Consider the following 24,764-nt stretch of genomic DNA (forward strand, 5'->3'; position numbering starts at 1 on the left):
TTGTACCGGGCCAGGCACTCCCCTCCACCACCCCTGCCGGGGGTGGGGGTCCCATTTAGAGGAGGCAGGAGATGATTCCCTTGCCAGCACAGGGTCTCACGGCTGGGCCTGGGATCCTCGCAGAGGCTGAGGTGTGGACCCGTCCCCATGTGCCTTTCCTGCTGCATGCAGGGTTTGAGTCTCCTGCAGGACCCGCCCCATCGCCCTCAGCGCCCCCGGCACCCCCATGGCAGGGCCGCAGTGTGGCCAGCTCCAAGCTCTGGATGTTGGAGTTCTCTGCCTTCCTGGAGCAGCAGCAGGACCCTGATACGGTAGGTCCTGGCCTGGGTCTGGCTGGCTCTCCCACCCTCTCCTGTTCCCGGAGGTTCTTGCTCCCATGTCTTTCCAGCTCTTTTCCCACCCGCTTCTGGCTTCCTGCCCTGGCCTTCTGCCCCACTCCACTTCTGGGTTTTACTTAGATGTCCTGTTGCTTCCCAGTCTTCCCTTCCATTGGCCCTCCCCCTTTCCTTCATCCTCCCTCCCTCTTCTTTCCTCACTTCACCTCCCTCTTTCCCTGACACTGTTGATGCTCCCACCCCAAAGCCGTCCCCTGGTTTCTTTTTCTATCCCGGTTTTCCTGGCCTCTCCCTCTGCTGCTCCCTCTCTGATCTGTACTCTTCCCTCCATGCTCTCTGCCCTCCCACCCAGCACCGCTCCCCCTTTCCCCTGTGGCTCTGAGGAGCCTCCTGTGTCTGACCCATATCTTTGGGACGGTAGCAGAGAGAGGAGCCCCATCCCCACCCTGTCTCCTTCAGGGTCCCATGTCCCTGGTGACCAGCGTTACCTGCAAAGGTCAGAGGAGGAAGCGGAGCTAGAGGAGGCTGGGCTGACAGGGTGCCAGAGCCTGGGGGACTTCACAGACCATTTCACACTGATGTTTTCAAACTTGTTTTTTCAGCTGAGGCACCCATTAGTCAAACTCTTTCTCAGAAGCCCAGTGGGTACAACAGAAGAAGTAGACTTTGGTTGTAGCCAGGTGCCTGTAAGGGACACAGAGGCAGCCTAGCCCCCATCTATAGGGTGGAGCACCGTTTGAAAACAGCTTATCTAGGTCAGTGGTCTGACGTGACAGATGAGATAACAGAGGCCCAAAGATAGAAAATGCCCACATAGCCAGGGCAAGAATGATACACATAACTGCAATTTATTGAGTACTGACTAGGTGCAGGCACAGCACCAAATGCTTTATACCCGTTAACTTTGCTTTACATTTGATCCTTTTACTGTCTCCATTTTACCAGTTGGGAAACTGAGGCCCAGAGAAGTGAAGTCACGTGCTCTAGGTGGCATGGCTGTGATCTGAGCTCTGGGCTGCTGTGTCTGCCCTGATACCTTCTACCTGTCCCTGAAACCAGCTGTTCTCTCCACAGTATAACAAGCACCTGTTTGTACACATTGGCCAGTCAAGCCCAAGCTACAGTGACCCCTACCTCGAAGCCGTGGACATCCGCCAGATCTATGACAAATTCCCAGAGAAAAAGGGGGGACTCAAGGAGCTCTTTGAACGGGGACCTTCCAATGCCTTTTTTCTTGTGAAATTCTGGGTAAGCCCTTTGATAAACTCTTCCTTCCAGTCCCTAGTACGTTGATGATAATGAGGAGAACGGAGGAAGAGTGAGCATAAGGTGCCCTTCCATGAGTGGAAACCCGGGGAAGGCAGGGCCAGTGCAGAGTGGGGAAGCAAGCACAAAATGGCCACACAGTGGCGGGAGGCTGAGACAGGGAGCCAGCCAGTGGTGCTGGAGGGCCGAGCTAGCAGAATCAGTCCCTCTTCTGAGAGGTGGTGATGGCATCCGGGTCTGGCCAGGAAATGCAGCCTCTAGGGGGCTATAGCGCTGCAAACAGACCTCAGGAGACACTGAAGGGGGCATAGGCAAAGAGCCAACGTGGAATGTTTGCCAACTCCTGAGCTGGTTTCAGGGCTGGAACAGAGCAGCTCTTGGGCTGGGCAGGGCTTGGAGAAGTAGGCCGTAGGATTAGGATAGGTCACCCCAAGAGGAGTACCTACCCAGCTTATCAAACAGCTGAGCCCGTAGGCTTTGCCTCTGCTGCCTTCCCTGCCTCACCCCTGGATGGGTTCTGTGTTGGGAGAGCCCCCTGCTTTTGAAACATCTCCTCTAAGACTAGGAGGTGTAGTACCTGCGCTGGGAGCTTACCTTCTGGGGGCCCAGTATACGCAGAAAAGGGGTGCAGGGAAGAGAGTCAGACAAGTGCACACTAAGCCAGTGGTGAGGAAGTGCAGAAGTCCTTCGGGCATGCTGATTGGAGCCTTTGAACAGTTTCAGAGTATTTTACATATAATTCCAGGTGGCTTAAAGGCCGCTGGCTGGGAATCTCCAGCCTGGGCTTCTATAATCAAACCCACGGGCCTGGCTATCTTCAGAAGAGACAGTGCTAGAACTGAGACTCGGGGCCCCTGAGCTTTAGGGTGCTTGGCTTTTACACACTGCAGGCTTGCTATATGAGCAGAATGGAAGTTGGACCTGGGCCTTTAGGGATGGGCCAGATCTATCAGGATCTGAGCCTGGCAAGGGCTGGTACAGCCTGGGGGAGGCATAAGGAAGTGGGCTCTAGAGGGGAAATCATGGGTACAGGTGTGTGAGAGGGAATAATAGAAAATAAGACTGGAAAGGGGAGTTGGATCCTGAAGGTCTTGGTCATACAAGGTCTGGGTTTTAATCTATCCTGGGATGAAAAATAGGTTGGTTATATTTTCTTTTTATCTTATTTTTAAATCAGTGAATATTAACTAATACCAAAGGCTTATAATGAAAAGTGTCAGATTTTTGTCCCACTCCTCCCCAACCCCAATCCCCAGAGGCATTTGATGTAAATTTTCGCTTGTTTATTCTAGGTTTTATCTCCTGAGTTCAAAGTCCTACCTTTATATTGCTATACCTTGATATCACAACTAAGACATTTTGTATTTATTCCAGTACTGTAGAAAAGCATCAGCAATGTTATATCACTTTCCCCCTCATCACCTCAGTACTATCATATACAGTAAGTTGTATAATTTAATAAAAGCAATAAAATGTTTACATTTTTGACCATGCAAAATGACTACCAGAGAGCCAAGAATAATGCTTATGATGTAATTATGTGTTATGATCACGTTTTATTTTTTGTACAACTTTCTTGTTTTTTTCTTACAAATAAATGGCTTTCTTACTTGCATATTTCTAAATAAACCTATTATTAAAATTTTACAAATTGTTCCATCATAACCATCATATAAAATTTTTTTTTTTATTAAGTTTTTCCCCAAATGCTATCAGATCATTCATTAGTTTACCCTTTCTCCTGGAGATTTTCCTCCCGGGTGCCTCTGTTCTGCTCCAGTCTGAACTGGTTATTCTCTACACCTAGACTGCTTCCACTTTTCTCCTGTATTGAATCTATGGCTTTCCAGATCTCCTGTTTCTCTCTGTTTGGTGTCCCGCTTATTTTGCTGGAAAACATTCTCTAGTACCTCCCTAAGAAAAAAATGTGTGATAGATAAATGTTCTAAGTCTTTGCCTGTTTGAATGCCTGTTTTTGGGGACCAGATCAATAGTTTGGGTAGAGAAACTAGGTCGTAAATCATTTTCCCAGAAAGGATTTGCAAGAATCATTTTTCAATGTGTTGCTCCGTTGTCTTCAAACACTAGTAGTCTCATTATATCCTAATTCTCTATCCTTTGTTGTGCCACTGGGTTTCGTTTTTGTTTTTTATCTCTGAAAAATTTGCATTTTCCTTTCTATCCCTTATGTTCTTAAGTTTCACATTCATGAGCTTTGGGCTGTCTGTGTTTTTACTTTCTAATTTTTAAGCCAGGCACTTTCAATTGTGACATTAGTATTTCTCAATTTGGGGAAATTTACTTATATTGTTTCTTTCCCTCCGTTTGCTCTGTGTTCTTTACCAAGAACCCCTGTTAGTCTAATGTTGGATTTCTTGGACCTATCCTCTATAAGTTTTATAGTTTTTTTGTTGATTTTCCAATTCATCTTCTTGGAGATTTCCTTAACTTTATCTTCTAATTCTTCTAAATTAGTTAAGAGTGTATCTAAGTGTATAGTTCATAAAACCCAAAGTAACAGTGGCATAAAGATGTAGTTTATTTTTCTTTCATGTAAAGTAAGTCGAGATGGACTGTCTAGGCTGGTCCAGCAGCTCCTTGAAATCACTGGGGCCCGTCTCCTTTCCAACTGTCTGCCATACACAGTGCATGGCTTCTGTCCTCAAGATCATGGCTTTTGGAGTTCCAGCCATCATATTTATCTTCCAGTTCCAGCCATCAGGAAGGAAGAAGCCAACTTCATTCCCTCTATGGAGCCTTCTTGGAAGTCCCACACAGCACCTAATTATGTTGTATGGTTGCACCTAGCTGCAAAGGAGCCAGGGAAATGTACTCTTTTGGTGGAGTAAACTGCCATTCTCAATAAAATTAGGGTTCTGTGACTGTAGAAGAAGATGGATGAGTCTTTCAGTTGCTAGTGTGTCATAGTTCAGTTGGTGGCATTTTCCTATCTTAGTCATTCCAAAGATCTTGGCACATCACACCGTTAGTGGTGGATTAGATCAATGGAATATGGTGGCATTCTCTGCACCACCTTCTGTCAGATATTTAACTTTGACCATGACATTTTTAAGAGTTCCTTTTTGTTCTTTGAGTGCATCCTGATCTTGTTTCATGACTACAGTTTTTCTCTTCCTTTCTGGGGATACAAAGTTAGAATCATTTTTTAAGTTTCTTCTCCTTTCTTTGTTTCCTTTTAATCCCTTTTTCTATCTGTTTTGATGTCTGTATTTTAAGTTGGACAGTTTCCTAAAATGGTCATATTTTTTGGTCCATATATATTTAAAAAAATTTTTTTTAACATTTATTTATTTTTGAGACAGAGAGAAACAGAACATGAACGGGGGAGGGTCAGAGAGAGAGGGAGACACAGAATCTGAAACAGGCTCCAGGCTCTGAGCGGTCAGCACAGAGCCCGACGCGGGGCTCGAACCCACAGACAGGGAGATCATGACCTGAGCCGAAGTCGGATGCTCAACCGACTGAGCCACCCAGGCGCCCCTGGTCCATATTTTTTTGATAGCTTTCTTGTCATATAATTCACCTGCCATAACATTCACTGACTTAAAATGTATAGTTCAGTGTTTTCTAGTATATTCACGGAGTTGTGCAGCCAGTCAATTTTAGAACATTTTCATCACCTCCAGAATAAGCCCCATACCCTTTAGCTACCACATCCTATGCTCACTCTCCCAGCCTTAGGCAACCACTAATGCTGTCATTATAGCTTTGACTTTTCTGGACATTTCATATAAATGGAATCATACAATATGTGATCCTTTGTGATTGGCTTCTTTCACTTAACATAATGTTTTCAAGGTTCAGCTGTGTTATAGCATGAATCAGTACTTGGTTCCATTTTATGGCTCACTTAGACTCCGTTGCATGGATATACCAAATTTCGTTTATGTGTTCATCAGTTGGTGAACTTTTGTGTTGTTTCCAACTTTTATGAATAATGCTGCTGTGAACTTCATGACAAATTTTTGTGTGGCCGTACGTTTTCATTTCTCTTGGGTAGACACTTGTGGAATTGTTGAGTCATATGGCAACTCTTTGCCTTTTTGAGGAGCTGCCAGACAGTCCCCCAAAGCAGCTGCACCATTTTACATTCCCCCCAGTAGTTGTATGAGGGTCCCAGTTCCTCCAGACCCATGCTGACAATTGATATTTTCTGTGATTATACTCATCCTAGTGGGTATGAAGTGGGATTCCTTGCGGTTTTGATTTGCATTTCCCTGTGCTTGTCATTTTTGTATCTTCTTTGGAGAAATGTTTCTTGAGCTCCTTTGCCCATTTTTAAATTGGATTGTCTTTTATTATGGAGTCATGGGTTTATATATTATACATAGAAGTCCCTTATTAGATGTGCGGTTTGGAGATTTGTCTCCCAGTCTGTCAGCTCTCTTTTCACATTCTTGATAGTGTCCTTTGGAGCACAGAGGGTTTTCATTTTGATGAAGTCTGAAGTTCTTTTGTTGTTTATGCCATGCCCATATTTAATAGTTATTGGGAGCTCTGTGTGCAAGGTCGGACTTGACATCTGTTTTTTTTTGTTTGTTTGTTTGTTTTTAGGAAATCAATAAATGTCAGTATATTTGTTAGACCTTTTTTTTCTTGAGGTGGCTCAGTTTCTCCATAGAAGACTTCTTGAGTTGTGCCCCTGGAAGGGGTATACGTGGTCACTGCATCCGAGGAGTGAGGTAGCAGGAAGGGCTGGGGGGCGCCAAACATTTCTTATGCGGGTTTCACTTAATTCTGTCTTCCCTGTTTGGGCCTGCTCAGGGTCCCTGAAGCCCAAAGCCCTCCTGTTTAATTTCTGAAGATGATTTTTCCCTGGTCTTTTGCTGAAGGGTGGGAGAGGTGGCCCGGAGGCCTAACCATCCTTGGTACTGCCTTTCAGTCAGTTCCTTGTGTAGAAGCCTGTCCCTCCCCTGCCCCCACTGTCCTGGTCCCTCCAGGCCAGAGCCACTGAGGCCTTCTCTCAGGCACACCAGCTCACTTCTTATCTCTAAGCCCTCTGGAGGTGCTTTAGGTTATAATTCCTTTTGCTTCCTTTGCCCCCCAGGGCTCTTTCTAGCTCTGGCCAGCCTTTAGTCTTGAGTTTGCTGAACTTTCTTGTGGTGTGGTCTTGCCTCCATGCTGGGTTGAGAAGATCTAGAAGGAGAAGGTTCTGGATTGACGGGCAATGACTGCCATGGGTGAAGGCAGTGGGGGAAGATAGTGGCACACTTGAGAAAGATTTGCTATCCCTTCTCTTTAGTAATAAGGAATCATTGAAGGGTTTTGAACAGGTGGGAAGTGGCTAGAGTTGTCCTGAGTTGAATAATTAGCCATCCAGACTGGAAGCCAATAGGGTAGGTCAGGCAGGCATGTCAGCCTCTTCAGGACCTCAGCCAGAGAGGCTGACATAGCAGGTTGTCCTCCCTTTTTTTTTTTTTCTTTTGTGAGAGAGGGAGAGGGAGAGGGTGCAAGTGAGCAAGGGGCAGAGAGAGAGAGAGAATCCTACGAGGGGCAGAGAGTGGGAGAAAGAGAAGCAGGGCTCACCCAAAGTAGGGCTCGTGCTCACCGATACAGGGCTTGAACTTCCAAACTGTGAGATCATAACCTGAGTGAGGTGAAGTCAGATGCTCAACCGACTGAGCCACCCAGGGACCCGTTCTCCCTTTTTTCAGGAGGGGCTTAGTCCACCTCACTTCCCTTTTTCCTTTCCCTACTCTCCGTTCCAGCTATGACATGGAAATTGGGGCCAAGAGGCTTTGCCATGGGCTACCATTAGCACTGTCACTGTACAGGCAACTCCTGTTCCTGCTGTGTGTCTAGGGAGGCTTCTGGTCTTTTCTTTGGTGAAGGCTGCACCCTCTCTTGAGTCTTCCTCCTCCAGGCCCCCACATCAGTCCAGGCTTAGCCTTGACTTGGAAGAAGGAACTTGGGAAGGTGATTTGTGGCTCCTTCTCAGCACTGGCTCAGTCACCCTGGGGTTGCAATTTCGGATCAAGAGGAAGGCCTAGTTGGCAGGAAGCATTTATGGGAACAGTACCCTGGAGGAGTGAATGGTATATTTGGGGCCTTTTCACTAGTTCCTGTCTTTTAGTCGTAATATTCTGTATTTTTCTAGCCACCATCCAGACGAGGACCATCCTCAGCCTCCCATCTCACAAAGGCAGGGGTGAACTGAGGCATAGAGTAAGCAGGGGCCTGGCTTTAAGACATCCAGCCAGGGTGAGCCTCTTTTCCTTTGGTCGTTCTCATGATCTACATGTTGTAAGGTAGGTCAGGGCAGTCGGTGGACAATCACACCAGGCACTATTCATCACTTTACATATATCAGCATGTTCCATCCTGGCTGCAACCCCAAAGGCAGGTTCAGTTGACAGCCTTACTCTATAGAGGGGAAGCTGAGGCACAGAGAGGTGAAATGGCTTGCCAGGGTCACGAGGATTCACACCCACTGTGTCTCCAGGGTGTGTGCTCGGAACCATGACACTGAGCTGCCCGACCTTACAGAGTGCCTGGGGTGTACCCTGCTCAGGGTCCTGTGCTCCCCCTGTTCCCATTGGAGAAGGCTCTGGATTGCCTAAGAAAGGACCTGCAAGGCCCTGAGGGCCAGCAGAGAATGGCGGTGTGGAGATGGCAGACTTAACTGCGCATTTCTTGTAGAGTTGGGCACTTAGGCCTCTTGAGTTTTCTAGAGTCCAGACTTCCCTTCCAGAAAATGAAGAAGATTGTCCTGCCAGAGGTGAGAGTTGGGCGGGTAGGGAAAAGGAATTAGAGTGTTCTTGTCCAACCTTGTGGGCTTGTGGCCCACATCCCCTCCTTCTGATATTTTGGGGGAGGTAGGAGGCAGGGATTGATGGGAGAAGGAAGGGGTGGAAAAAACCAGCAGGTTCCCCTGTGGCCTCTGCGCTGTGCCCGTGGCTGTGCACATAGCCCCCACTGTGTGGACCTGACATGGACCTTGTCTTCCAAGAGCTCACCTTCCAAGTGGGAGAATCCAGAGCAGATCTCAGGGTCCCGGAATAGTAACCAGGATATAGGGGAGCATGGTGGGCCACAAGTGGGGCCCTTCCAGTGTGCCATGGGAGAGCAGGGGGACAGCAGTGGGGCCCAGCTGGGCTGTAGAGGCTCTTGTCTCCGTTCTGCCACTTGAGAACTGTGATGACCTAAGCAGATCTCAGCCTCCCTGGGCCTGTTTCTCTGAACAGTCAGCAGATTTGTTCTTGAGGGCCTGCAGGAGGCTGTCTCTCTGAGGACCCCGATGTGTGAGGGGTCTGCTGGCACTGAAGGGAGGCTGTGTGCCTGCCTTGCCCCTGCCCCTTGCCTGAGCCCCTAGAGCCAGGCCCTCTCTGAAGGCCAGACACTTGGTCAGGGTGAGGACGGGTGAAATCGGAGATGGGGGCATGGCAGCAGCCAGGGCACCTTGGCAGCCATCTGGTCCCTCCTGGGTGGGGAGGGCAGAGCCACCAGGGAGTACAAATCTGTGATGGGGGAAAATAAATGCTCCTGTTTGCTAACCATGAGACTTTTGGTCAGCCATGGGGTCCTCACAGCCAGCTCTGGCGTTCCCAGCCATCTGGAACTCTCTTCTCCTGCCCACTTGCCTGGCCGCTCCCTCCCCTGCTGTGAGCTGCTGTGAGACCAACCGCACACAGTTAGGAGAGCTGAGCAGACAAGGAAACAAAGCCCCCTCCCCCAAAGCCTCCCTTTCTTCTCCAGCCTGGCAGTGTTCTTCTGGTCCAGCCTAGGCCTTGACTGTGCATGCTGGGGAGCTGATCAGGGTCTGCTTGGAGGAGGACTTTAATACCCCCAACCCAGCCTCCTAGCCCACCCCCCATTGAAAGTTACTGTTCTTTGATGGGATTGCGGTATTAGTTCCTAGGCTCATGGCTGCCGGGACAAATCATTTCCAGCTGGAGCTGGCATCTGGGTGCAGGAGGGGTTGAGTTGTGAGGCTGTGCTCTGTTGGATGTGACATGCACGGTCTAGAGCAGGGACTGAGAAGGTGAATCCCTCCCTCCTTCCCCACAACACAGGAGACCAGCTGAGGCCACCTCTGTCCTTGGGGTGGGGGAGAGAGGACTCTTAGACACTGATGGTTAACACCAGTCTGTAAATTGAAAATGTTGGGCAGAGGTGAGCTGAGGCCTTGGAGGGAGGCGAGTACCCCAGACTGGTCCGCATCACAGCCTGCTGCTCCCTTTGGGCCCTGACATTTCTCTCAGGCACATACCAGCACATGACAATGAATCTGAGCCCCTCTGGCCCCCACTCTTGGGCTGCGGCTGTCTCGGCTCATCTGTCAGTCACCCGATCCCCCACACCTGTTCCAGGCCCCGCCTGGGCTGCCCACCCGCATCACAGCTATGAATAGGGTGAAGGGAGGGGAGCATGGGGGCACTCAGAGGGCAGGAGGGCGAGGGGGGCAGTCTTCCTCTTAGGCTGAGAAAGGTAAGCCATGCTTATTAGAGTAAGGGGGAATATAAGGGTGGACAGGAAGTGCCTGAAGTGTGGCTGCAGGAGGGGGTGGGGTAGTAACTAGGAGGATGGGGCACTGAGGGCTAGAGGGGGTGCTGAGAGTGGGTTGTCTGTGTCCCCGGCTGCCTCTCCAGGATCTGTGCAGCATAATCACAGGGCAGGTCCCGGGGCAGACTTTGGATGGTCATTGGCGGGATGTTTATCTCTCTCCCACTACCTCCTTAGCTCTCTCCCTCTTTCTCTGTCCTCTCTACCACTCAAAACACCATCGCATTTATCCTACTTGCTGTCCTACGAGTTCCAAATTCCTTGACAGCAGAGACAATGTCTCAGCCTCTCTGAGCCCCACCCCCCTTGGCTGTGCTGGGGGCGGGGAGCAGGATAAAGTGGGTGACAGAGAGATGGAAGGGCCAGGTGAGTGGAGGGCTCTGACCAAGACCTGGGACAGAGGAGGGTGCGGAGGTTGCAGGGGGAGGTGGGCAGGGGTGGGGTGGGGTGGGAGGTGTGGGGCTCATCTCTCTCCCCGCTCAGTGCCACCGAAAGGTGAGAGGTTGAACAGCCACACGTGGCCTTTGTTACAGGCACACCTCACACCAGGTATGGTCCAAACCCTGGGAGAGCTTAGTCCTTGCTGGCAGGGTGCCTACCATCTGGAAGGGGCCACGGCCATCCGAACAGATCCTACCAGCACAAGGTGATGAAGGGATGTCACGTCCAGGGCACTGCAGGGGTGCTAGGCAGCCATGACCTTTGTGTGCTGGGAAGAACCAGGGAGGGATTGGACCAGTCCTGCCCAGCCATGGTGCACAGCATTCTTTTAGGTGACATATGAATAAATATTTCTTCTTTAGTAGTCATGCTGTTGTTATTACATGTATCAGAAAAAATAGAATCCCTGACTGATTTCATGGGTATTATTGCTTACTTAGCATGGAGTTAGGGAACGAGTTGATTTAAGAGAAACCAGTAGGGGCATGGTAAGGCCTGTGGTAGGTGGGACACACGTACACCGTTAATCAAGAGGAGGCTGGCAGGGGCTATAGTCTGAGTGCTACTATCTTATGCCCTGGCCTTGCCACTTGGCTGGCACCCATCATCCCGTATTCGGGTGCCTGCCCTCCCGGGCAGCCGGGCTTCCTGCCAGCTCTTTTTCACACTTCTGCCCTGCGCTAAAAGCTGCAGCATACTTTGAGCAAACTGTTCCTTTTTAAAGAAGTCTGGCAAACTTCGTCTCCCAGGAGGAGCATGTGACTTAGCAGGGAAAATAGCTGGATTTTGAGCCCAGTTCACCTTATACTTAACTGTAAAGCTTTGGGCCAGTCCCAGCTGCCGTCAGTGTGCAGCCCACCGAGGCCTGGTCCACCCCAGCCAGGACTCGGGCCCTCTCTCTTGCCGGGCCCCATCCCCACCACAGAGTACTGAGACAGGCCAGCCCGGGGGCGGGACGGGGGGTGTTCACAACACTGCTGTTTATTTCAGAGGCTGAGCATTGACTTGAATGTAGCCGTAATTCCTTTTTTTCCTGTCTTCCCAGTGGCCTCATTAAAACCATCACAGACTACACTAAACATATGCCATTCTATTCAACATGAAAACACCCTTTTTTCTTTTTCTCATCATAAAAGGAACACATCCACATTCTGTTCCATAACCATAACCTGCTTTTTTTTTTTCACTTAACAATTGTTGTAGTCAATTCACAATAGTAAATACAGGTCCTTCTCAACAGTTTTTGTGGCTACATAATATTTCTGTTGTGCCGTAAGACATTCAGTGCCCTCCACCAGTCTAGAGAATGTTCTTGTTCTTGGAAAATTTCTTTCCCCAAAGTAGAGAAAAATAATGACTGAGCTTCCCCTAATGGCCAGTAACAGAACTGCCTGTGCCTGGCTCTGAATGGTGCCAGAGGCTTCCTGGGGTTCTGGGGATCCCCTTATTTTGTGCAGAAGAGTCCTTGGTGTCAGGATCTAGACACCAAGGGTCTAGAGCTTCTACTGCATCCGCAGGGCTCACTCTGAGTCCAGCTTGTCAGTGATTTCAGATAAGTGTGTAGGCGGGACGAGAGGCTCCACCCTCAGAATGAACCTTTTTAAATCTGTGCATTTGTTCTGGGTCCTAAGTGGCTCTGTTAGCACCCCTGGTTCGGATGGAATGATTTGATGTGGGGCCTAAGTTCTGGGGATAGGGACCCCCAAGTGGTTCAGGGCTTCTGAAATACAGTTCTTGCCTCAGAGTCTCCAAGGCACTGAATTATCTCATCCAGTGTCTCCCTTCCTGTCCTGTAACTCTGCCAGATTTGGGTAAGCACTGGAGTCGGAGCCTGAAGACCTGGGACCTTGTCAGCTGTGTGGTGTTGGGCAGGGCCTGTGGTCAGGGAGCCTCACTGATCAGACCGAGGCCGAGATCCGTGTGTGAAATCAGGAATCTTACTCCACCTTTTCTAATCAACCCAACATCAAGCAGATGCTTCGGGCTCTGCTTTCAGGAGGGGAGGAAAAGCTGTGTGTTGGAGAATAGCAAGAAGCTGATCTAGAGGACCAGAGGCTCACAAGCCAGGCTGGAGAGTGAGAGCAGTGTTCTCTGATGGCAAGGGGCTCGGTGAGAGGGTTTTAACTATGGGGTGATGCAATCAGACTTGTTTTTCGGAGAGAACTCTGAGAAGTTAGAGAATGAACCAGAGGGAAGAAGACTGGTGTTGGGATTAGTCTGGAGGCTGAAACAGATGTAAGAAGGTCAAGGGTAGCTAGACTCAGTAATGCTGTAGAGATGGGTGAGAGGCCAACCCCCAGAGCCATTTCCAAAAGAGCATTGGCAGGGTCCAGTAGCCAGCTGGACTGGAGGATGAGACATAGTCAAGTCCCAGCTTCTCCTCCATGTACCAGCACCCCCTCCCACTCTCCACTCTGCCAGTCTCCCATTCTGGCTTTCTGTTCCCACGCTTACTTCACCATTAGGATGGACTCTGGAGAGGATCTGATAAATTCATACTAAAATAGAAATGACTGATATAGATTCAGATGTTTGCAGTTTAACAAGAGCAGAGCCTTAGACTATAGGACTTGAAGTCCTAAGGACAAAATTGGGGGCCCCACCTGCTGGGTGTGTTGGTGCCTAAATGGGTAGCAGAGGCCTGAAACTAACACAGGTGCCAGTGTTCTCTTTTTCCATTGTTTAGACAACACAACCTGATCTTATACCAGGCCTGGATATGGAGAAAGGTGGAAGCTTTCCAAGATCCTACTGTCCAAGTTCTTTTTAGGCCCTCCTGATGTCTTCCCTGGCCCTAGAACCTGGACTGTGGCCCCAGGCTTCTTTCTGACTCTACCCCTGGTGGAGCCCCTGCTGACTCACCTGTCCACTGCTTGTCTTCCCTGTGTCTTCCTCCAGGCAGACCTCAACACCAACATCGAGGATGAAGGCAGCTCCTTCTACGGAGTCTCCAGCCAATATGAGAGTCCGGAGAACATGATAATCACTTGCTCCACCAAGGTCTGCTCCTTCGGCAAGCAGGTGGTAGAGAAAGTGGAGGTAGGAGCCCTCCCCATATGTTTGTTAAACCAGGCCCCTTGCTGCTTCAGGTTGGCCTTCATCCCTGTCCCCCCCACCCCACCTCTTTCCCCAGATTTGTGTGAGTCAGTGAGCTCTTCCCCTCATAAATAAGTCTGTTACCTATTGGCAACCCACCTCATGTCAAACACAGACGCCGGGCTGGCACCAGGGAAGAGACAGTGCCCCCCATCCCAAGGCTTGTCAGCCCTGGCTGCACCTTCGGTCATCTGGGGACTTTGGAAACACACCAGTGCCTGAACCCCACTCCACAGCAATAGTAGTTTATAAGATGCTCTTCCAGTTATTTTTTTTTTTTTAATTTTTTTTTTAACGTTTATTTATTTTTGAGACAGAGAGAGACAGAGCATGAATGGGGGAGGGTCACAGAGAGAGGGAGACACAGAATCTGAAACAGGCTCCAGGCTCTGAGCTGTCAGCACAGAGCCTGATGCGGGGCTCGAACCCACGGACCGTGAGATCATGACCTGAGCCGAAGTCGGACGCTTAACCGACCGAGCCACCCAGGCGCCCCTCTTCCAGTTATTTTTAAATAAAATTTTATTTTAAGATAATTATGGTTCCACACGCAATGCAATTGTAACCCCATGTACCCTTAATCGGGCAACATCTTGCATAACTAGAGCATAATATTGGCCACCAGAAAATTGACATTGATGCAGCCCAGCAATCCGGTTCGGGTGTCACCTGTTTACATGCTGTCATTTGTGCACGTTAGCGTGTGTTAGTGTGGAGTCAGGACTGAGTCATCGCTCTGTCCCATCTCGCCTAGTGCCGCTACACTCAATGCTCCTTCCTCCCGTACCTGGCCTGCCTATCACTGAGGGAGGAGGGGGGCTCTGTTCTCAAGGGCCTCCAGGCCTCCTGCCTTTTCTTCCTACTTGAGAGTGAGTGGGTCATGGAGCTTCCCTGTGGAGTTGGGCCTGGGCTGGAGGTGGTCCAAAGAGATTCTAAGCCTCCGCTGCTCCCTGGGTCCTGCAGACCGAGTATGCCCGCTATGAGAATGGCCACTACTCATACCGCATTCATCGGTCCCCACTCTGCGAGTACATGATCAATTTCATCCATAAGCTGAAGCACCTGCCCGAGAAATACATGATGAACAGCGTGCTGGAGAACTTCACCATCCTGCAGGTGTGTGTGTGTGGAGGGGACAGGGGCCCCGCACGTGTGGGGTGGGAGCGGATCGGTAGGTAGAGCAATTGGCATGCCCTTGTTTGGGGCTCACCTTTTTCATCTTTTTCATCACTTGCAGGTGGTCACCAACAGAGACACGCAGGAGACCTTGCTGTGCGTTGCTTATGTCTTTGAGGTGTCAGCCAGCGAGCACGGGGCTCAGCACCATATCTACCGGCTGGTGAAAGAATAAGAGACTCAGGGAGCAGGGAGGGGGGAAGTGACATCGTGTGTGCAGGGACATGGGGAGGGGATCTGTGGGGGCGGCCCCTGAAGTGCCAGGAGAGCTGAGAGGTCATGACTCTTCCTATCCAGGAACAAACTGTGCCTGAACCTGCAATGCCCAATCCCAAATAAACCCAAGATGGTGTGTATTTTCAGAGGACCTGATCTGGCTGTATGAGCCTCGGGAGGGACTGTGGGAGAAGGGGAACCGACTGGGAAGCAGGCCAGAAGCAGTTCCCGAAATCCCCAGTGGACTCAGCCAGGAACGTCGCCAGATGCTGAAGCTCAAGATAGGATGGCTCCTCTGCTGCTATCGAGTCCTGCACTGTGCTGCTGGCCACCCTGGGAGGCCCGAGGATAGGCTCGCGGGTTCTCTGTTCCTCCTCTGCTGTCATCGAGCCCTGCACTGTGCTGCTGGCCACCCTGGGAGGCCTGAGGATAGGCTTGTGGGTTCTGTGCATATCCATGTGTGCACGTGCGGGACTTGTGCACGGCCCTGGCCACCTCTGTTGCCCCTTCCCCAGCACAGTTAGCAGGGAGGCTTGGTCCAGCCCGGGGGTTGGATTTGGGGTGTGGAGGTGACAGTTGTTGGAAAGGTTGGAAGGGGACACAGCCAGAGCTCTCTAGATAGTTTCTATCCATCCATCCCCAGTGGGCATAGATTCCATGGTCATGCTGGCTGCTTCGGAGTAGCTGTCGCAGATCATAGGAGCTTGAGACAGGGAGGGTGAGAGGGGTGGCATGGAAGCCAGCCTGCAGAGTTTAGGTGGTGAGGCTGGTATCACACAGCACCCTTTGTGGGGGGTGAAGGCCAAGAAAATGGGTCAGAGGTCTGCAGTGCACCAGTGGTCTCTGAGACCACACAGTTCTGATGATCTGTGAGTCCTCCCTGGGCTCCCCTCCACCCCCAGCCGGGGTGCCTGCTGGGTGGTGACTGCCTCGGAGTCAGTCCAGACTGTCCACTCCCTCCCCAGACAGTAGTAGTTTCTGTACTCCCTGTGGGTGGAGGAGGGGGGTGAAACCCTCTCTGGGCCTTGAGGGAACCAGTGAAGGGTTCCCTGGTTCATCTGTTTTGAGAAGTGCATGGGCTTAGGGTTTTGGTGGTCCTGGCTTCAGTCCTGGTATTTTTTAGCTGTCTGACCTTGGGCAAATTTCTCTACCTGTCTGAGCCTTAGTGTCCTTTGCTCTCTCTAAAAGGGAAGGCAATAGTACCTACCTTAGAAGGCCTTAGTGAGAAAGAGAGCTAATGTCTATAAAAGTGCCTGGTGCAAGATGCACTAATTAAGTGTTGTTAATTAGTTTATCCCTCCCTTCCTTCAGGGGGGCCTGGGCCTGGCTCTTTGCTGCCATCTAGTGGCCCTCTGTTATCATCCACAGCAGGAACCACAATTCCAGCAACCTGGAGCAGAAGGGGAAGAAGATTCAACCTACCAGTGTTTACTTTGTGTCCAGCACTCAGGGAGATATATTATGGGAATACAAAAGTGAGTAAAATAGCATTTAGGAGGTGTTATGGTGGTTAGGATCAAGGGCTCGAGTCAAACAGCTAGGATTGGAATCCTGGCACTCAGCCACTGACTAGCTATGTGACCTTGGGGGGCAAGTTACTTAATGTCACTATGCCTCAGTTTCCCCATCTGTAAAATGGGTATAATAAGAGTACCTACCTCGTATACGTAGAGTGCCTAGCATAGTGCCGAGCACATAAGTATGTTTGATAAATATACATTATTATTCATAGCAGGAGCTCGCAATCTAAAAAGCCAGATTGGATAACTCTTAAGTGGGGTTGGCTGGTCCTCACAGAAACTGGAGTTCAGAGATGGTAGAGAGCAGGGTGTGGAAGATCCAGGGAAGAGGTTGCGATTGAGAGGGGCTGCCCCTTAAAGGGTTTAGATAAGCAATGTTTAGATCAGCAGATAGGATGAGGGCTGGCCAGTGCTCCAGATGGGGAAAAGAAGCTGGCTATCCAGTTTTCTACCTCACAGGCCAGGACTGCCACTTCTCATCAAGAAGCAACTTTAAGCAGACGCCTCTGGACGGCTGCTAGACCTCGTGCCAAGTTACATAACTGCACTCTATGCGGGGCCGGCTCGCATCAAAAGATGTGATGTGGAGGTGGGGCCTGGGGTCCGGGAGTGTCTGAGCAGACCACATGTGCTCACGTGTCCGTGGGCGGGTTTGTGTGAGCCTGTCCCACCCCACCCCTAGTCACTGTCACAAGCCTTGCCCTCTCTCCGCATCTTTCCCCTCAGGCTATTTGGATAAGGGGCACCTTATGCCTACACTTCTAGCTTGACTGTGAACCTCTAGGTAAATATGCAGGAAGGATGTGTGAGCAGCCTCTTGGCCGTGGCACAAATGCACGAGTCAAGGAGATGATCTTTTGTGTTATGGGTGGAAAGGAGTCAGTGCAGGTGTGGGGGCCAAGTGTTGGCTGTGCATTTTCCCTTTTCTTTATGACCTGACCTCAGTAGCTTAATGGAAAGTCATGTACTTACAGCCGTAAGTTCCAGGCCAGTCAGCCACAGGAATGCAGACGTAGGTGCCTTTCCCCTGGTGCAGTGCAGACTGCGGCCATGGGGGCAAGTGGGAGCCCTGGCCTGGCCCGCCTCTCCTGCTAGGCATCTCTGACACTGACTGCCCTGCGGCCCGAGGTGGGTGCCCTTCCCTGCCTTTCGGCCTTGGCACCAAATGTTCCCCTGGCCAGTTGTGCCCTGCCCTTCTCCCACTGGAGAACTGTTACATTCTTCAGGAGCTGGTGTACACTCACCCCTTCTCATGCAGAAGGGTTAGCCACACCTGCCCTTATGCGGCAGAAGCCTTCTATTCCTGACCCCTTGGACACCTGTGACATGGTACCAGAACATAGGCACCCTGTCACCTCTTCTAATCCTCACCCAGTGGGTATTGTGCTGTCCCCCTTTGAAAGATGAGGAAAGGGGCACAGAGAAGTAAACTAACTTGCTTAGAGTATTAATGCATTTTTTTCATTCAGTTAGCAAATATTTACTTAATTTCTGCTCTGTGCCAGGCACTGGGAACATATCACTGACCAAGACAGATGTGGTCCCTGGGGAGCTTACATTTCATTGAGGAGGGAAACAAAGCACATGACAGGATGTGCAGACCATGGCAAGTGCTTTCACGGCAGTGAGGGGTGCTGAGAGTCACTGGGAAAGCCTCTCCCGCCCGGGGAAGGTGAGGGAAGGCATTCTGAGTAGAGGCAGGGAGGTTTGGGTGCAGGGCAGGTGCAGAGAGGAGGTTTGTGCCAGGTACAGAGAGCAAGAGCTGCACAGGCTAAGGTACGGAGGCAGCAGGGGCTAGATCCTGGTCGGGCCAGCCGCCCAGACTGGGGTGGGGGCCAGGGTGGGGGCCAGGCAATCCAACTTCCTCCGCAGCCCAACACCCCCTTGCTTGGCAAGGTCTTTGGGTTTTACTCCTTGTGAAGGGAGATCCTGGAAGTGTTTGAAACAAGCAGTAAATATTTTTGGTCTTTAATCTTTGCCTTTTTTTTTTAGAAATAAATGGTGGAGCTGCTGTGGACCACAGAGAAGCACATGTAATTGTCTGCTTCTGAGTCTGTCTTTCCTCTTAGACTCAGCTTCTGTGGGTGGAGACTGTAGCTTCCTTGGTCTGTTGCTTTCTGTAAACCAAACACCACATCTGGAACATAGCAGGTGCTCAGTAAGCATGTGCTGAAGGAGTGCACACATACAAGGCAATGTGATCCTTGCCATTGGGGCCTGGGAGGTGAGTGAGGGCTCTGAGCCCTCTGGACCCCTTTGCCCTCTCAACACATCTAGAGGTAGCAGGGAGTGTCACTGAGATAGGGACGTGGAAACAGACCTCCTGTCTCCTGGCGTCTGACAGTGACTAAGCAGATTGCCTCAGGGGCCCCCAGTGAACTTCCATAGAGTGAGATGATCTTCCTAATGAGAGAAACTCACACAGAAGGACCTTAGGGTGCATGTGCATGCATGTGCGTGTGGATACCAACTCTGCCCTTTTGGGACTAAAGCCAGTGGAGTAAGGATCAGTGGCGGCTGTATCAGGCTGCTCATAGACTATTTGTGCTTAATCCATCACTTGTGCCCTCTAACCAGCTGTAGGCTTCAGAGGACAGTGGGCAGGGTGAGAACGGGCTGGAAGTAGGAGGGCAGGCATTTCATATAAGCAGGGGTGGGGGCAGCAGGGAGCTCCTGACAGTCTGCAGCATTGGGCCTGGTGCAGGGCTCCCAGCTCACCTGGGCTGAGTCTGCACAGAGGGGGGATGTGTGAAAGAGCAGTGGTGTGTTTTACCCCAGGGGCAGTTATGCCCAGTGACCACTGTGTTTGACTCTTTCTTACATTGTCTGTTATGTCCGCTCCAAAAATGAAAACAAAGAGCTTTTCCCTAAAGAGTTCAATCTCTATGTAAGTTGTTCTTAAGAACTAAAACCCTAGAGCCAGGTTGCTGGAGGGCCAAATTGCTTCTAAGTTATGTGATCTTGGGCAAACAGCTTACCCTCTCAGAGCCTTCATAACCCTATTTGTGAAATGGGAAGAAAATGGCTCTGACTTTAGGTTGCTATCAGCAGAAAGGTGACAGAGTATATGTGAAGGAGTAGCACTGTGCCTAGCTCACGCGAGCACTCAGTGAGTGGTCATAACTTAGGTATATTAAAGCCTGCACTGACTGTTCTTCCCACCAGGAAAGCGCACGCGTGCGTTTAGGGGGGAGAAAAGCTCTGCTCTAATTTCTCCCAGAGCCCATAAGGAGGCCAGGGGCTCTTAGTTTAGTGGGAACTGTCCAGCACAGACACAATGCTTAGAGTTTCATCCTCAGGCCTCAGAAATGGTCAAGGAAGTGTTCTTAAATGAGGAAAATAACTTTGTAGCCCATGAGGGGAAGGAGACCCCAAGGAAGGGTCTCGAAAGGGAGCACAGAACAAATGGTGGGCTAAGAGACTGTCCAGAATTTAGATTTACTTCCCAAGAGAGGATGGGGGAGGTGGTCCGGCCCCTTTGCAGAAGGCTGGAGCCCAATGGGTGGAAATGGCTAAAGGTCTTTTTATTTTTAAGCTCATGGATGTCTAATATTCAACTTTAAGGGTTTTCTTTTTTTTTTTTTTTTTTTGTATTTTTGCTATGTAACCCCCCTTTGTCTCCCCAAATCTTCAGTAAAGTCTGCTACATACACAAAGGCCTTTGTGCGAGTGATTTCTTTTTATGGAATTGAGAGAGTCCCATCTGTGAATAGAGCCCCAAAACAGCAGCAGCAGGTTGGGGCCACAGAGGCAGCATAAACTGAACCGTGTCAGTGGAAGCAGGAATTCAGAGCCCACGTGAGCCGCCTCCAGCCAGCCCAGTCCCTCCCAAGAGAATAGAAAGCCCTTAGGGGTGCCTGCAAACGGGGTAAAGTTCAAGCCTGTGCCGTTGGGCTAGCAGAGCACAAGAGCCTTGGCTGCCAGCCGCGTTTCATAAATGCCTCACCAACGCCTAAGTGAGGAGGTTCTGGCGCCAGGTTCTGCGAGCACTGCAGTTTTAGAAGCAGAGTGTTAGGTGCTTAATAAACAACAAAAGGACACAAAAACCACTGGATTTGAAGAGTGGTCAAAATGAGAGCTTCAGGCAGGGGCTGGCTGGCTGTGGTTCCTGGCTTGGCATGTTAGGAACGTGATTTTAGCCCTTGACCCGAGAGTGCGCAGACCCACAGGACCGGCTTGCTGACCGAAATCGAAACAGCGTGACTGATAGGTCGAGTGCCACTTCATTGGTTCACATGGAGCAGCACCACGCCCAGGTCATGGGACTACTTGTCTGCTAGTCGCGCATGCTTTCCTCGGCGGGAAACCAGGCCACTTGCACACGGTGGTTTGTGCATACGTTCAAGCAGGGAGTTGGGCGAGCCTCGAGGAACGTGTACACCAATGTGAGAGTCTGGTGCCCCGTCTCCACTTTGGGGACCTGGCTTCTCCCAAGTGTCCACTTCTCTGGACACTAGTGCAAGATGGCTCCTTCTGTGTCACCATGAGCCCCATTACATCATGCTGAAAGTTGGCGGGCTTGTGCAGCCATTCCTCATGGGGGTCATTCTGAAGCCCTCTTGGTGGTAAGCGGGCGGTCTCGCCTCACTGGCAGGGCCTGCTGGTCAGCCTCTGGATCCGTGGGCTGCCCCCGCGTCTGGGCGCTGCTCTCCCGTCCTTTGGTATGGTGGCTCGGAGGACAGGCAGAGCGGTTCTTTGCTCCCAGGTTTGTGGGTCGCCCTGGGCCTCACACACGGGCTTGCAGCTTGGGCCAGAGGAAAGGAAGGAAGGAACAGGAGCAGGAAGCGAGAGAAGGGGGAGAGGGAAGGGCAGGGCCGGGGCAGCGTCGTCCGTCCCTGGGACGTGTCCTCTCGCCTGGTCCCAGTGTGGCGCCATGGTCACCCTGGCCCGCGACAGGCACGTTTGAGCACACGCGGTGCGCCAGGCCCTTTCCTAGGTGCCGAGGGCGCCAGGCAGAATGCAGGGGAGGGGGGAGGGGCAGCGCTTTCACGGAATTTCCATCTTGGCTTGGGGGGGGGGGGGCGGAGAAGAAACAGGGAACACGGAGAAGCAAATAAACGAGAAAATGGCAGGAAGTGGTCAGTGCTTTCAGGACCAGAAAACGGGATGATGTACTAGAACCGGTCTGGATGTATCTGGCCGGTTGCCTGGTTTTGGATAGCTGGGGAGCTAAGAATGGTTTTTACAGTTTCAAATGGTTGAAAGAAAATCAAAAGGGGAACAACATTCGTGACCCATGAGAATGATCTGCACAATTCAAGGTTCGGCGTGCGAACAGGATTTGGTTGGGACACAGCCACAGCCTCTGTCCGAGGCGGCTCACGCTACCGCCTAGAGCGGAGGAGGGGGGCGCAGAGACTGTACACGACTCGCGATGCCCAAATACTATCTGGCCCTTTCCAGAAAAGCCTGCTCCTCCTGCGCTAGCCTTCTGGGGCGACAGTGGGAGTCAGACACACACACACATACACACACACACACACACACACACACACACACACACACACACGAGGACCTGGGAAGACCCCGACCTCGAGGGTGCTGAGGCGGGAAGGAAGGGGGCGTGTGCAGCGGGGGGAGGGGGAGGGGGCGCATGCGCGCTGGAGCACCTCCCTGCCCGGTTGTGTGGGGGCCTGGTCTTCACCGGTTCCCCCCACCCCCCACCGAGCGCCGCAGGGGTCAGGGGTGTGGCTCCTCTCCCCGCCTGACGCGCGTCTTCCCGGTAGTGTTTCTCTTGGTGTGTTTCGGTGTTTGATGTCCGCGTTCGAGACTTTCCCCACGGGCCGGTGACCCCCGGCTGGCTGGCTGTACTTCCGAGCGGCTCCGGGAGCCCACCGGAGGGCGCGTGTCCCGGCGGGGCTGCGCTCTGTGCCCTCTGGCAGCTCTTGTGTGAGGAAGTGGGTTTCTCTAGGGTATTTCTTCCTCCTCCGGCCCGACTCCATGGTAAGGGTTCCAACAGTTTCTTGCTGGGGAGGACCGTCTGGCCAGCAGCGGTATGGGGACCCAGTGGGAGAAAAGTGCTGGGACGGCTCAGTATGGACTCGTTCATCAATCCCTGTTTTCTGCTGCCGGACCTCGTGTCCCACCCCAGAGCCCCTCCACGTCACCCTCTCCCGGCCCCTGCCTGGTTGCGGAGCGGCGGTCCCGCGGCTGGAGCCGAGGAGAAGATCTGGGGGCTCTGTCTCTTCTTGAACTGACCCTGAGCCCTCCTCTCCTAACCTCCACTTCCAGAGAAAGCTGGTGCCATCACGTGTGGACTTTGGGGCAGTTTGGTGGTTGTAAATCATGCCCCTCGCTAGCTTTCTCTGGGCTACGATTCAGCTTTCTTCGGTTTGCTAAATCAGTTCGTGCTGGCCCTTCCGTGTTCCAGCTTCCGAATTTTTGTTACTGTCCTCTCCTCTCCTGTACTCTTTGTCCTTTAGGATATACAGCTTAAAAAAAATACGTTCATGGTCGTCTTAGACGTTTCTGCAGGGAACAAAGTAGATGCAGGTGTGGAATCACCACCTTTGTCCCAATTGACTTATTCAAAATATCACTCTGTTGTGTGAAGATAGGTGATGGGAGGCAGGAGGGAACGCAGGGAGACCCAGTTAGGAGATTGCTGTGGAGATCCAGGGGTGACTTGGTGGTATTTTGGAGGAGAGGATAGAGTATGGTGGCGCACATCAAAGAAAGTGGACCTTGAGATGTTTTGAAGATAGTCACTATGACTTCCTGATGGCAGGGGTGTGGGCAGGACGGGAAAAGTGGAATTACAATCAACTCCAAATTTCCTGGCTTAAGTCACTGGTGCCATTTATGTGACAGGAGAGACTTGGGGAGGAGTAAGTCTGTGGTTGGAGATGAAGAGTTGAGGTTGAGACATTTATTAGACGTCCAAGTGGAGATGGCAAGTAGCAGCCACATATATGATTCTGGAATTAAGGGGAGAGGCCATGGCAGGATTTAGGATTTCCTGGCACCTGGACTGGCATTTAGGTCCTTGAGACTAGATGAGATTACCTAGAAGGACCGTGTGGATGGAGAAGGAAGGGGCGTCCCCAGGACTGAGAAGAGAGGAGGAGGAAAACCAGGAGGGCATGGTTTTCTCAGTAGGGAAGGAAAGAAAGAGTTTCTGTGGGGAGTGCTGAAATGCTACTGGCAAGTAGATTAGGATGAAGATAGAGAAATGACCATTTGTGGTAGAGACTCCCTAGCTTCCCCTTCTTCCTGAGTTATAGCTGGGCCCTTGGTCACTCAGAATAAGTACGGTATTTTCTAGTCTCTCTTGCAGCTAGATGTGGCCATGTGTCTAGGCTGGCCAGTGGAGGTAAGGAGAACTACACCTCCCAGAAGTGTCCTAAAAGGGAGGAGGCATGCTCTTCTTATCTCTTCTTTTCAGTTGACTGGATTGTCATGTAATGGCTGGATTTCCTGCAGCCATTTTGGACCATGAGATGATCTGAGGAATGGAAGTTACCTATGGTAAGGCAACAAGATAAAAGGATCTTGGGTCTTTGATACCATGGAGCACCATAACAGCCCTGGACAGATTTCATATGAGAGAGAAATAAACTATCCCCCTTAAATCACTTTTACTGTGTGTGTGTGTGTGTGTGTGTGTGTGTGTGTGTGTGTGTGTGTTTGCAATTAGCAGCCAAACTTAATTCTAACCGATGTATCTTTGGATTTGGCAACAAACATAGAGGCATAGTGGTTGAAGCATGAATGGCTGTGACAACAACAACACCCTGACTATAGCACTTTTCAGTTTACAAAGCACTTTCAAACATGCTGCCTTCCTCAACGTTTGCAGCTCCATTGTGATTCTGTAGACTTCTTTTTTTATAGATGAAGAAACGGAAGCTCAGAGAAGCCACTAAGTCAAGGTTACTAGGTTGTAGCTCTTATACTTTAACCCGGGTCATCTGACTCCTTGCCCAGCGCTCATGAATGTAGGTGGAGAGCAGGTTACGAACGTGCAGGAGGTTCTGGCCCAGAGTTTGCCCAATTCTGGGGGGATAATTGGAAGCTGGTCCCAGAGGTCCCTGAGAACATGTTGCCAGGAGAAGGTGTCATTTGGTGGAGCATCAGAGCTTTGTCGCCTTTTCAGGAAAATGCTTGTATTTCTAGAAAGGTGATATGGAGGACAGGAGACTGTGGAGAACAAAGGAGGTAAAAATGAGACAGGCATCAACACCGGGGGGAA

At 50.9% G+C, this 24,764-nt stretch overlaps 1 protein-coding gene across 4 annotated transcripts in view; it reads left to right on the top strand.

The window, feature by feature from the left end:
* Window positions 1-20,229, top strand: part of TEAD4 (TEA domain transcription factor 4) — a 69,880-nt gene extending 49,651 nt beyond the window's left edge. For 3 of the 4 annotated variants that reach the window (XM_049624903.1, XM_049624902.1, XM_049624904.1), the window contains 5 exons: window positions 172-311; window positions 1,410-1,583; window positions 13,464-13,604; window positions 14,625-14,777; window positions 14,899-20,229. In XM_049624903.1, coding sequence (XP_049480860.1) covers window positions 172-311; window positions 1,410-1,583; window positions 13,464-13,604; window positions 14,625-14,777; window positions 14,899-15,012 — 722 coding nt within the window. In that variant the 3' untranslated portion in view covers window positions 15,013-20,229. The remainder of the gene's footprint in view (window positions 1-171; window positions 312-1,409; window positions 1,584-13,463; window positions 13,605-14,624; window positions 14,778-14,898) is intronic. The other variant, XR_007456563.1, reaches the window with a different exon arrangement.
* The last annotated feature ends 4,535 nt before the right edge of the window (window positions 20,230-24,764 follow it).

Source organism: Panthera uncia, chromosome B4, assembly GCF_023721935.1.
Source record: "Panthera uncia isolate 11264 chromosome B4, Puncia_PCG_1.0, whole genome shotgun sequence".
Taxonomy (NCBI): Eukaryota; Metazoa; Chordata; class Mammalia; order Carnivora; family Felidae; genus Panthera; species Panthera uncia.